Consider the following 13,517-nt stretch of genomic DNA (forward strand, 5'->3'; position numbering starts at 1 on the left):
CCCACAGGCCACTCTGAGTAGCAAGAGAAGTCCACTCTATTCTGGTGAAGATGAAGGCATTGGAGTGGACTGGCTAAAAGTCAGTTACAGCATATTTGGGTCAGGTAGAGCTGGGACCTTTATCACTCACCCAGCTCTGGGTTCCCTGCAGAGCCACGCTGTGTGCTACACCCTACTGCTGACTCTTACTGAATTGGAGTGAATTTTTGGAAACACCCAAAGGATTGCTGACAAGCCATGTAGTAGTTGGCAAGGCTTTGGGAAGGCAGTGCTCACAGATTAGCCAAGGAATATATCAGAACATGGTTTTCCCAATTTCTCAACTTAGAAACAGTGTATCTTAAAAAAAAAACAAACCTGAACATAATCTCTAGACATAAGAAATGGAGAAAACCCATGAAAGAGAATGAGCCAGCAGTTCCTGGCATCCTCTTGGAGCTGAGTGGTTAAAGATAAAACTAACTCATAAAATAAGATTAAATGAATTTTTTATTTTAGTGATATAAAGAAACCTGGCATCTCATTCCTAGAGCTCAGTCAGAAACTTAGGACTTCACCATCATTTCTTTTTCCAGGTATTTTGTCACTTTCAGAGATTTAGGAAAGACGCTTTGGATTTCTGTGGCCATTCTTGTGGGCTCCAAAAAATCTTGACCAAAGCAAAAGTGATAATTTGATCAGGATGGGTGGGGCATCAAAAAGACACTGACATTGTAAGATTAAACTTTAATGGCAGCAACATTCTTTGCTGACAAATAAGTAAAGCATAAATAATTCTATTTCCCTTAAGGTGCTCCTCAAATCAGTATTAAAAAAGAACTAACAGAGCCTCAGTTTTCTTATCTGGTTAATGTGGATAATACTAGCTCCTGTCCTGCAGAAGTAGCAAGTGAGATAATTCTGCAAGATCATTGCCTAGTACTTTGTGGGGTACCCATTTTCACAACTGAACAATTTTTTCCCCAACAACTGGACAATGCAGGTGAGAATCCAGATGTACACTTGGCCCATTTTGAGGGATTATGAGGCTAGCTCAGTGAGAAAGGCAAGGAGGAGGAAGGGGGATTGAGGATGCCCATGAGACAAGATCATGGGATCCAGATTCAGAGGGACAAAGTGAGATGAGGGGCAAGTGATGAGGGTGGTGGTGAAGGGTGGGGCTAGGTGCTGGCTGCTTGCCCCGAGTGAGGGGGTTGCAAAGATGAGTCAGCCCAGTCCTCACCCTCTAACTGCAGAAGCCGTTCCACCTACACACTTCAGGGAACAACACAACCCAGCCAAACTCCCCACATCTCTTGGTCACGACAGTGGAAGTGCTTATCCATCAGGCTTGTATCTGTCAGACTAGTCAGGTCCTCCTGATTCCCCACATAGATGAGACCTTCTATTGGAGCCAAGATTCTCTGAATAGCTGACCGCTGGAGGAGGTTGCACTGATTTGGGGATTGGAAGCCTCATATTCAGCTTCCAAATAGCAACACAGAGTGTTCCTCATTCATGATGTTGCATGATACTTGATTTACTGTGATTCAACAAATGGTTTTTCAAGCCCCAAAAACCCACACCCAGGAAAGAATCTTCAGTAGTTTTCTGCTCTCCAACTCCACACTGCTGTGCCTATGGGCCCCACGTCTCTCTGGGGAGGGAGAACAGTCAGTGGGTGGGTTTCTGTTTTGGTTTTCTTTTCACTCCTTGGCCAACAATGTGTCGGGTGGCAGAAAAATTGTTCCAAGGTAAGCTTGCAGCCCTGCCCCTCCCTCTCTCCCATTTTCTACACCACCTTCTTCCACATTAAAGCAGTTTGCACAAGGCTGAGAGTTGTGAAAATGGAAGTCTGGCAGTCTCTGCAGAGTCACTGAATCAGTGGGGAAATTCCCTTTGATTATCTGCGATTCTCAGTTTATCCCTGTTGAAGCGGGTGGATGTGCACATGTAAGCGAGTTTCAGCAGTTCAGCAGCCCTTTCTTTGTGGTGATCATAAATGATTAATTTGAGTCACTTCAATCAAACATTGGTTGCTTGCTTGCTTGCTTGTGTAAGTTATTGCGTGGGCAACGAAACGTGTCAAGGACATCTTGTTTGGTGTAGAGGCTACAGGATCCTACATATGCTGTGTCTGAACCTACGCATTCCTGCCCAACTTTTGTAGTTATTTGTGGGATATCTGGGGTCTTTTATTCACAGATGACTTTGAAATTATTTTTTTCCCTCACAACAGGCAAGTGAGAAAGGGCACTGTTACTTTTCTGAATATTCAGTTGCAGAAATTGAGACCTAATAAAGTTCAGGGAAGAAAAGAAGGCTTCAAGGAGAATTAACAATCACCAGCTCTGAAATCTGCAGATGGAAAGTGCCAGGTTTTTCTCATTCATTCATTCATCGCTTGGCTCTGGGGATTCAGCATTGGACAGAGTCGCTGCCCCCTGAGTGAGTGATCGATCGTCCTGCAACAGGGATTTGTTCAAGGCTGAATGGCTCAAGGCAGTGCTGGAGCCGTGAACAACACGGCCAGTTAGACTCTAACCCACTGGGAGGGCCTTCTGACCACTGGGACTTTACTTTTTGCCTCTTAACTGTGGCCCCTCCCCTTAAATCACTCTAATAAATGCATTAATGATGTTAGCATTTCAACTTGGATGGTGAGGGAATGAGGAAAAGGTGAAGGAAGTGTGACTAGTCTCAGGAGAAGGTGTGGAGGGCCGTTTCTATTTATGTGAAAGACTGCCATGGGGACAGGAGAGAAGATTGTTCTGAGTAGACACAAGGCAAGCTGAACGAGAACAAATAGGGAGAAACTGAAGAGTCTTGATTTTAGGCTCTTTTAAAAAAATTATATTTTTAGTGTCTTTTTAAAAAACATTTTTGTCTTACTGGGGATTGAACCCAGGACCTCATGTATGCTGAGCATGGGCTCTGCCACTGAGCTATACACCCCCACCAGGTTCAATCAGTAAAGCCTGAAGCCCACCCCCTCCAGGAAGTGGTCCCTGGTCTTGCCCTGTTCAGCTAGAACGTCTTTTTCCCTCTGAGGCCCCAGAACACTTTGTTAAGCTCAGCCTCCCCTATCTCAGATCAAACCCATTTAGACCTATGTTTCACCCCCTCCAGCAGACCAGAAGCACTTCCTCTGAAGCAATGAATACTGGATTATACCTCCTGGAGGGTGAGACCATGTGCATCCACCCAGCACTCAGTGGGGAGAGGCCAGCGCAGTTAAAGTGTGTGATTGAACAGCAGATACTTTGCCAGCTCTTTGCACAGCCTAGCTAAAGATTTGTCAGGCCCAGGTGCCCACAGAGAAGTTCAAAACCAAGAGACAAACTGAAACGCACATTGTGTCATATCCTCTCTACCCTCCATTTGAAAATCTCTAAGTAATTACCACACACTTTTGACTTTACTTGTGCTTCTTTATACGATTTCCTGAGAAATAAGAACTGTCACAGCTCTCCTTGTTTTGGGAGTGAAAACCCCAGGGAGGTCGAGGTTTCCTGGGTAGAGCAGAGAAGCCTAGTGGGCCACCAGACTCTTGTGGACCTGGGTGAGCTCTCCACCACTAGGGAGACCAAAATCCCACCATGTAGATCCCATGACAGTCACACTTGCCTTTAACCTCTTTGGTGGCATGAAAGCCAATACAAGTGGACTTTTCATCAAGGGGCCCAGTGAGCGGCAGCTCACCAGGAGACGTATGTTTGATTGATGAGGGCAGCTTCTGCCCAGTCTACCCAATGAACCCCTGAGCCCCTAAACACAGCATTTCACTGAAGGGAGAGAACATAAAATGTGTGTTCCACACAGTCATGTGTTGCAAAGTCTTCGTCTTTATGTTTAGCTGAAGGAAAATGCCTGAATTGAGAGTCAGGCCCCATGGAATCTAATCTTGGCTTGGCCCGTAAGTAAATGTATAGAAAGTGAGTGTACTCTGAGGGCTTCAACTTCCTGTCTGTAAAACTGAGGGGTTGACTAGATATCCTGAAGGGCCCTTCCAGGTCTGCCGGTCTGTGCATATATGAAAACAGACATACGGTTAACAACCATCTCACAAACATTTACTGTATACTGATGGAGTGGCCGGCCTTGTGCTAGGAGCTGAGGATGGAAAGATGAGTTAAATAAAACCACTGCTCAGAGTCTAGTGAGGGAGTCAGAGAGTTAAAGACAGCGCTGAGGTGGAGATGCACACAGGAGCAATGGAGAAGAGTAAGAGATCTTGGAACATGTTCCTGGAGAAGATGGTACCCGAGCTGGCTCTTTAAAAATGAGTCAGCGTCAGCCAAGGGACATGGCAGGAGGAGGCCATTCCAGTTAGATGGAACCACATACAAAACCACAAGAAGACAAGAAAGTCTCACGAGCATAGAAGGAGCACAGGCTATCGCTGGAGCATAAATGATGAGGCCAGGAGAGGTGACTAGGGAGGCTGCAGAGGTGGACAGGCGTCAGACTTGGACAATCTCATGTGTTGTACTCAAAGCTGGGGCTGTAACCTGTGGTTGATGGGAAGCCACAATGTGGTTACAATGGGAAGAAGTACAAGGTCAGCTCTGTGGTTTGGTAACAGTGTGGAGAATGGATTTGAGGGGGGCAGGCAGAGAGAGACTTTTGAGCCCGGAGGAAAGAGGTGGGAATGGGTGTTGATGTGGCTAAGTGACTGGGTTCATTGGGGTTGGCATCCAGTTAATGGTTTTCTAACTACCTCAGTTTTTTTTTTCTTGTTGTTGTTGTTGTTGTTGTTGTTGTTTTTTAGGGAACACCAGGTCCTCTGCTTGGCTCTGATGGGGAGTGGGTGGCTTTGGGAAGTGGTGAGGATTCAGGGTGCTCATCGAGGGGAGCGGCAGAGGGACAGACAGCTGGATGGAAGGTGTATTCCTGCTGTAACAAATTATCACAAACTTGACTTAAAGCAACATAAATTTACAATTTAGAGGTTAGAAGTCCACCACAGGACCGACTGAGCTAAAATCAAGGTGTTGGTAGGGTCTATTTGTTTAGAAATTCCAGGGGAGAATTTGTCTGTGCCTTTCCCAGCTTCTGGAGGCTGCCGGTATCCTTTCGCCCGTGGCCCCTTCCTCCATCTTCAAAGTCAGCAAGGGAGAGTGGAGTTCGTCTCACATTATACCACTCTGACCCTCTCTTCTGCCTCTTTTCATTAACAAAAAATTTGATGTGAGATTTGTATAACGTAAAAGTAACCTTGTTAAAGAGAGCAATTGAGTGGTATTTAGTATGTTTACAATATCGTGAAACCACCATCTCCATCTAGTTCCAAAACCTTTTCATCACCCCAGAAGGAAAGCCCATACCCATTAAGGACTTGCTCCCTCTTCCTCCAACCCTCCAGCCCCTGGAAACCAGCAACCTGTGTTCTGTCATTATAGATTCACCCGTTTCAGGTGGTTCATATACATGGACTAATACAGTATGTGACCTTTTGTGTCTTACCTCTTTCTCTTAAGCGTGATGTTTTTGAGGTCTTCATGTTCACTTTTAAGGACCCTGGTGATTACATCAAGCCCATCTGGATAATTCAGGAGATTCTCCCTTCTCAAGGTCAGCTGGTTAGCAAACTTAATCCCATCTACAACCTCCCTTCCCCTTTGCCAGGTACTATAACATATTCACAGGTTCTTGGGATTAGGATATAAATGTATTTTGGGGGGTCATAATTCTGCTGCTCATAGGAGGGGTCAGAGTGTGTCAAGGCTTCTACTCAGTGGTCCAGCTCCAGAAGCAGAGCACAGAGACTGTGGTAGTGGTCCAGGGATGAGGGGGATGCGGTGCACAGGAATTGTGGACCTGATGCTCACCCACAAGGTCTTGGATGGGGAGGAGGGCAAGGGTAAGAGGCTAGGGAGAAGTTGATAGTGTGAAAAATGAAGGGGCTAGGGCAGGGCTCCTCTACCTTTAGTATCTGTTCAATCATGGAGGAGTTTAGGCATGTAGACTCCCAGCCCCCAACTCCAGAAATTCTGATTTAGGGGTGGAATTCCTTACTCTGTAAGGAATACTGATGCAGATCCTGGAGGTCTTGAGGAGGTTGAATAACTGATAGGAGTCAGGAAAGAATAGGGCTAGAAGGAGTCCTCAAATCCGCTGAAGGCATTCCCACCTTGGGACCTACACATTGGCTGTGCCTTTTGCCTAGTGCAAAGCTGTCCATATGTATAGTCTGAAATGTTTTAGTAGCCACATTAAAGAAAAGGAAACACAATTAATTTTAATAATATATTCTATTAACTTAATACAGCCAAAATATTATCTTTCAATTTACCATAAAATTATTGAGATATTTTACATTTTTTAAATTTTACTAAGTCTTTAAAATCCGGAATGGATTTCATGCTTGCATCACATTTCAATTTGGACCAAGTCCATTTCAAGTGCTCATTAGACACATGTGGCCAGTGACTAGCCTGTCGGCCGGCACAGGTTGGAAAGCTCTCCTGTTATATCTTTGCCCGGCTGACTTCATCTCATCCAGGTTTCTGCTCGGAGATGCCGTCCCTCGCTATGCTGTCTAAATTGGCTACTTTCCACTCCTAACACTGCTTTCTTTTCTTTAGAGATTTATCACTGTCTGATTTTTATTAGTTATTTGTTTGCTTATTATCTGCCTCCCCATAGGATAGAAATCCCATGAGGGCAAAGACCTGTCTGTCTTCTTTGGTACAGGATCCCGAGCAACTGTATCACATCCACAGTAGACGCTCAACAAATATTTGTTGAATGACTTTAAAGGTCCTGGATACATCTGTCATCTCTGAAGCCAGTGTTCATTCAATAGGATGTTGGGGGAAGGGGAGCCAGGGGGGGGAATTATGCAAGAAATAAGTTAGGAGACAGCCAGTAAGAAAGCTGCCTGTGAGCTAAAAGGCTGACTCTCAGATGTTACATTAGACGCTGGGTTTCTTTCCAGCTGTGACCTGACTGTATATAACTGCTGGCTTATCTGGTTGTACGAGAAACCATCTCAACAGGTGTCATTCCTGCCTGACACCAGTAGATGGGGCAGTGTCATAAAAAACAACTGCAGTCAGTCTGCGGTCCCATGCAGTTTCTAAGCCCTTTCCAGCCGACTTTACTGAGGTCTATTCTGGAACTGCTCTGATCTCAGATCTGTGGTCTGGACTCACAGTGGTGCTGCCGGCTTTCCCAGTTGACAGAATGCAGCCTCAGCTGCAACGTGTGCTTTCCAAGGGGGTGACCAGCTTCTCCACAAGGTGCGGTGGGCCCCAGAGGCTGGCCCAGACCCAGGACTCCAGGAGACAGCCTGGTACACGCCCCTCTCCCGCCACCATTCTCATGTCTTTGAGTACAAAGACAGAGTGTAACTCCCACACTGGAGTGTTCACATTTGCTTTAACTCTTCTGTCTTCCTCAGGTTGAAAGAAGTCTTATTAAGAAGGTAGTCCAGGTATGGCAGAAACCAGTCCACAGGAACAGCTCTGTGGGCCTGTGCATCTGGGGCTGACACTCTCGCTCCTCTGAAAAGCCTGGCCTACCAGTGGAGTCTTCCCTGCTGCTGTGGTCCACTAGTTTCCCTGTCACCCGTCACCGCATGAAGCCCAAGCACATGCCTCTTGCAGAGGCTGAGACCAGCCCTAGCTCCCATCCCTGGTCCCTCCTCTTTCTTCCTCCCCAAACCCTTCTGACTCTTGGACCTCCAAGTAATTTGGAAATATTAACTGCTTGAACATGACGTCAAATTTTGTAGAGTTTAGACTTCGAGATTATGGGCCAGCTAAAAGTCACAGCACAGGTTAATTTGATGTGATTTTTATTAAATTTTGTTTGTTTGTTTGGAGCATATGCCATCTACTGCATTGCTACTGCAAGATATTCCAGAAATGTGAGCAGAAGAAGAATTAACCTCAGTTTAAATGGCCTACTATAGTCCTAGTCAGCTCATTCCAATACCGTGTCTCCACTAACCCATCAGCAGCTGAGGAGTAAGGCATTATAGCTCTGGTCTAACGGCACTCTGGGGCCAGCCAACCATCAAAAGGACATTCTTTACTTCAGAGACTAGGAGGGGGGAAAGGTTGATCAGGAAACTTCCTTGTTTGATCAGGAAATTTTCTTATTTCATTGTTACAATCATTAAATGCCATCTTCAACTGCACATTTGCATCCATTTTTATGTTTTATAATCTTTCTCTTCTCTATATCTGAAAAGCCCCTTAATTCTTCCCTGCTTGGCAAAACCCTCTTGGTTCTACAAACATCACCACTTCTGTGAAAACTTCTCTGATTTTCTTAGTCACAAAGAACCTTTATTCCAGCTTCTCATAGTACTTTAGGTCTTTCTCAGGGCATTTAGCCACTGTCTTCTTGTTCACATCCATATTTCATACATTCATTCAACAATTAAGTAGTGCCCATTTGTATCAGGCCCTGGGGGATATAGGATGCTCTCATAGAATCTACATTCCAGTGGAAGCCCAGCATTGAGTGGAGTTTATATCCTTCGTTGGAATGGGAGCTTCTGGGAGACAGGAATTGGGTCTGCTCCCAGCTCAGGGCCTGGTACCCAAAGGTACGCAGGAAAGTTAGTTAAATTGAAACTCAGCACCCATGACTCTGAGACTTTGATGCAGGGTCTCATCTGGACATATCACACATTGCAGCTTGAAGTGTTTTTGCTTTGACTGAGCAGACCACAGAGGCAAGCCAGTTATTCCAAGAGCCCAGAAATGAGTTAACAAGCCAAAGGTCAAGCTGGTCAGATGATTAAAGCAACATTGTCCAGCTGACACAAGAGAAGAAAATGATTAGTGCTAATCATTCCTAGTAGTGGGTGGCTGGGCAGTATTTGACACAAATAAAAAACTGTCATTTGAATTTTTACTAGGAATTCTCATCCATAATGTGACAATGATGTAATAAAATTGAATGACTGGCTTGCGAAGTAAACTGAGTTTTAACCACACACAAGCATTACTTAGAAATTGTATACATCTCAGAAAACTGCTCTACCTTGAGACCTGACCCAAGAAGGGGACACTACTGGGGGTTCGGAGTTGGAAGCACCTTTTTAAAATCAACTATATACTACAGTGTTCCCTCCAATCATCTTATTACCACTTATTTCTCTTTTCACTTTCTGCTCTTTACCTGTGGAGAAAGGGCTCCAAGATAATGAAAGATAAGTCTCGGTGTGTGTTTGCTCTTCCTTTATTTTCTTTAATAGAATAAAATTCTGAAAAAGAAAAAAAAACAGCACCCAGTTATTCTCAGAAAGCTATCACACACGGAAAGAATCACTATTTCTCCAACCTTTTTGCATATTAAATTATAGTTTAAATCCCACCTTCCACCACCTCCCCCAGAAGTTTCGATAGAGACATACATTTATTCAGTGAGGTTGCAATTCAGCCTGGGGGTGGAGTGTCAGAATTCAAGTGGCTTTTCCCGCGGGGTAACCCCAGGTATTGGCGATTTCTGTAGATAAAAGAGATGCTGGTAAATTTGGGATGTATTTGCCAGATTGAATCGGTCTCCTCTTTCCCTAGACCAGTGGCTGCAATCTGATCTCTTTAAGAGACCAAGAATCCGTGGGGCGTCGGAGCCTGAAACGGATCCTCTTCTCCGCTCCTCCCCTATCCCCGCTCGGCGAATGGTTCGCGCCGGCCTATATTTACCCGAGATCTTCCTCTCGGACAGCAAGGATGTGAGGCTGGCGAGGTGGCTACCGCTCGCGGCACCGGAGGGGGCGCGCTGCAAAGGCTGGCAGCGTAGCGAGGGGATCGCGGGAGTGGAGTCGGACACCCTCCAGAGGGAAGAAATGAGGTAGCGACCGTCCCCGGAGCCAACCATGCGCGCGCCCGGCCCTCGGAGCCTCGCGTTGCCCTGGCCGAGCCAGCCTGGACCGTGAACCGGCCAAGCCCGAGTCCCCGGCGTCCTGCCGGAGCGAAGATGCAGTGAACCACGGCGGGACTGCTGCGCGGGGCCCGCCGCGGCCAGCCGGACCCACCAACTGAGCGCACTTGGGGCAAGCAGCTGATTCTGGGACTCGTTCAGCCGAGGGGCTCTCTGCCTCCAGCACTCCTTGGAGGTGGGGAGCATTGGCCCCTGGGCACACTCGGCGGTTGAGTTTCCGCCGTTTGTGGCCCTATCCCCGGGGACTGTGTGAGTGTGAGAGGAGGGCCCTTTTCATCTTCACCGAGGAGTACCTGCGTATTCTCGCACCATCCCGGCTGCTTTTGCTGGGGCTCCCTCATTTATTTGCACGCGCTCATCTCTTTTTTCTAAAGATATTTTCCGCTCCACTCTCGCGCTGTCTTTCTCATTTTGTTTGCCCTCGTCCTGCCCACGCTGGGGTAAATCTATGTGCGCCTTTTTTCCCACCTCCTACTCTAGCAGTTAAATATTTTCTTCTGTTTTAAAATTCTACCCCTACCTCTTTCGGCGAGGTTACGGAGCACTATACACCCCTTACTCCCCCTCCCCTACTCCCTCCGACTGGGCCACTCCCAGCAGAGTTTTATTTTTCAGTCTTGCCCGGGCCGAGCCCGGCCAGGGCGGGTGGCTCAGCCGGGCTCGCACCCGGCGCTCGGCCGCCGCCTCCCAGCTGCGCGGGGGCGCCCTCCGGAGATGCTGCCGTGGAAGAAGCACAAGTTCGAGCTGTTGGCCGAGGCGCCGCCACGGCAGGCGTCCAAGCCCAAGGGCTACGCGGTGAGCCTGCACTACTCCGCGCTCAGCTCGCTGGCGCGGGCGTGCCCCGAAGGCGCGCTCAGCCGGGTGGGCAGCATGTTCCGCTCGAAGCGCAAGAAGCTGCACATAACTAGTGAGGACCCCACTTACACTGTGCTCTACTTGGGCAATGCCACCACCATCCAGGCGCGCGGCGACGGCTGCACCGACCTAGCGGTGGGCAAGATCTGGAGCAAGAGCGAGGCGGGCCGTCAGGGCACCAAGATGAAGCTGACTGTGAGTGCGCAGGGTATCCGCATGGTGCACGCCGAGGAGCGCGCGCTGCGCCGCCCGGGCCACCTCTACCTGCTGCACCGCGTTACCTACTGCGTGGCGGACGCGCGGCTGCCCAAGGTCTTCGCTTGGGTGTACCGGCACGAGCTCAAGCACAAGGCGGTAATGCTGCGGTGCCACGCGGTGCTGGTGTCCAAGCCCGAGAAGGCGCAGGCTATGGCCCTGCTGCTCTACCAGACGTCTGCCAATGCTCTAGCGGAGTTTAAACGGCTTAAGCGGCGGGACGACGCGCGTCACCAGCAGCAGGAGCTGGTGGGCGCGCACACCATCCCGCTAGTGCCGCTGCGCAAGCTGCTTCTGCACGGACACTGCTGCTACAAGCCGCCGGTGGAGCGCAGCCGCAGCGCGCCCAAGCTCGGCTCCATCACCGAGGACCTGCTTGGCGAGGAGCAGGAGCAGGAGCAGGAGTTGCAGGAGGAAGAGGAAGAGGAAGAGGAGCACACCGAGGGCTGCCCGGAGGAGGAGAAGGATCGAGCCAGAGAAGGAGTCACGGCTGAGCATGAGGCCGAGGAGGAGCAGCGGGCGCTGGTGGTGACCATGCACTTCGAATGCGGGGACTTGCTGGACACGCTGGAGGGTGGCCGCGAGGAGGCGCTGGGGGGCGGCGGGGTCTCGCATGGTCCTGAGGCTGGACCGCCGCCTCTGCTGCTGGGTAGCGCCTCCGACATGAAGGCCGAACTGTCGCAGCTTATTAACGATCTGGGAGAGCTCAGCTTCGGCAACGACGTGTGCAGCCTACAGGCCGACTTGCGGGTGACTCGCCTGCTGTCGGGCGAGAGTACCGGCAGCGAGAGCTCCATCGAAGGCGGGGGCCCGGACGCCACCACTGCCAGCGCTGGAGACCCGTCGGGCTCTAACGACTGCGCCAGCCTAGACGAGCTCCACTCGGGCTGAGCTCCCACCAAAGTCCAGTGCGCGCCCCTAGCGCCCCAACGTGACCCCCACCCGTCTCTCCACCACCTCCTTACCACCCTCATCCCCCAGGAAAGGGGAAATGGGACACTTGAGGCCCAGACACCCGCTTCCCCTCTCTATACATTTGGCTCTGTTTGAAGCGGGGCTCGGATTGCACATGGAAATATGCGGAGATGTGCAGGGGCGGGGGAACCCTACAAAGAAGGGGAAAGAGGCCGCACTCTGGGGTCGGGGGAAGGGAAGGGCCGCTGGTGTTAGCAAAGCTCGGCAGGCGTGAGGCGCCTGCCGGCCAGTTTCCTGTTTGTGGAGCAGCTGGGGCCTGAGGAGGAGGGGTTAACTTCCTCCCCGTCCCCCAGCTGGGAGCGGCCTAGCGCTGTCATTGACATGTCATTTAAAAACAGAAAGAAGAATTTGCTCTCACAATGTTTGAGGCTTTAATGCCAACCTCCTAGCCCCCAATCTTTTTGGTGCAAAAGCTTGAGTTGTTTACCTCAGACTCAGACCCCTGAAATTCTGCCAAATTCCTCTAATAACTGTTTGGGGTGGGGGGGAGAAAAAAGTTGCATTTTGTTTACAGTTAAAAGACATCTATTATCTTAAAAAAGTTTTCTTTTAGAAACACACACACCTTCCTCCTGCTCAAAAGGTCTCACTCCATGATACTGTGTAAAATATTTTTGCACTGTTGTGAAGTATTTTTGACATTTTTTTTGTACATAACTGTGTTCTCAGAGTTAAATGTTTATATCTTTTGCTGTGCAAAAGGGACATGTAAAATGCTGTTCAGTTGTATATACAGAAATGTGTATAAAACATTTTGTTATTTTTTAAGAGTAGCACTGCTCTGGTTCTGTTTGCACGCCAGTGGGGAGAGAATAAAGAGGAAAATTGAACAGAACAGGTGAGCGTCTAGAACTGCGTCAGAAAATGCTTGGCTGTAGGGGCGCTGGGGGAGAGGGTGTGAGCATGGCTGGGATGGTGTGGGAGGACAGGCTCTGGCCTTTGCGGAGGTGATGAGCCAAGGGGGACTCACTTTATGCATAGTCTGGGGACTTTCTGTTCGTTTGCAACTCTAGGTCCTCGGCTGGGCCCATATTCTTCACTTTTTCAGTTGTGTGAGTGTGGGCTTTTTCTGGCCTCTTTGAGTTAATTCTTGGAGATGCCGGGTGAGTTCTGTGCCTCATTCCCAGACTTGTGAGGTTACTTAAGGAGGGGTGACTTCCAAGGGCTTCTGAGGTTTTACCACCTCTTTCTGTGGTTCACTTTTCCCTTCACAAACAGCTCAAGGAGCTTTAAAGATGAACTTGAGACCTAAAGGAAGTTCCTGTGGGGCTCTCTGAGGAGTGGGATGATCTCTGTTTCTACTGGGAGGAAAATCAAGGAGAGAGGAAAGTCATAAGTTCCGGTCGTGTCTTGATGCAGGTGGGGTGGGGGTGGGGGGGTGCGGGTGAAAGAGTCCACTTCCTTTCCTTCTATAAGCCAGCATGACCCAGTGGGAGCGTGGTGTGGAGGTCAAGGCGGAGAAGGTCTGTTACAGCTTGGTCTGTGTGTGTGTCTTAGGGTTTTCAGGCTTTCTGTGTGTTTGTTTCTGTTGTAAACTCCAAACAGCTGTC

General features: G+C 48.9%; 1 protein-coding gene across 1 annotated transcript; it reads left to right on the forward strand.

Moving 5' to 3' along the window:
• The first annotated feature begins 9,646 nt into the window (after positions 1-9,646).
• On the forward strand, positions 9,647-12,802 carry FAM43A (family with sequence similarity 43 member A). The gene has a single exon (XM_006200944.4). The coding sequence runs from the start codon at positions 10,597-10,599 to the stop codon at positions 11,881-11,883; it is 1,287 nt and encodes a 428-aa protein (XP_006201006.2). The 5' UTR covers positions 9,647-10,596; the 3' UTR covers positions 11,884-12,802.
• Positions 12,803-13,517: the final 715 nt, after the last annotated feature.

Source organism: Vicugna pacos, chromosome 1 (genome assembly GCF_048564905.1).
Source record: "Vicugna pacos chromosome 1, VicPac4, whole genome shotgun sequence".
Classification (NCBI taxonomy): Eukaryota; Metazoa; Chordata; class Mammalia; order Artiodactyla; family Camelidae; genus Vicugna; species Vicugna pacos.

Excerpts from the sequence above, each read along its gene's own strand:
- FAM43A (XM_006200944.4), top strand. The coding sequence starts at position 10,597 with ATGCTGCCGTGGAAGAAGCACAAGTTCGAGCTGTTGGCCGAGGCGCCG.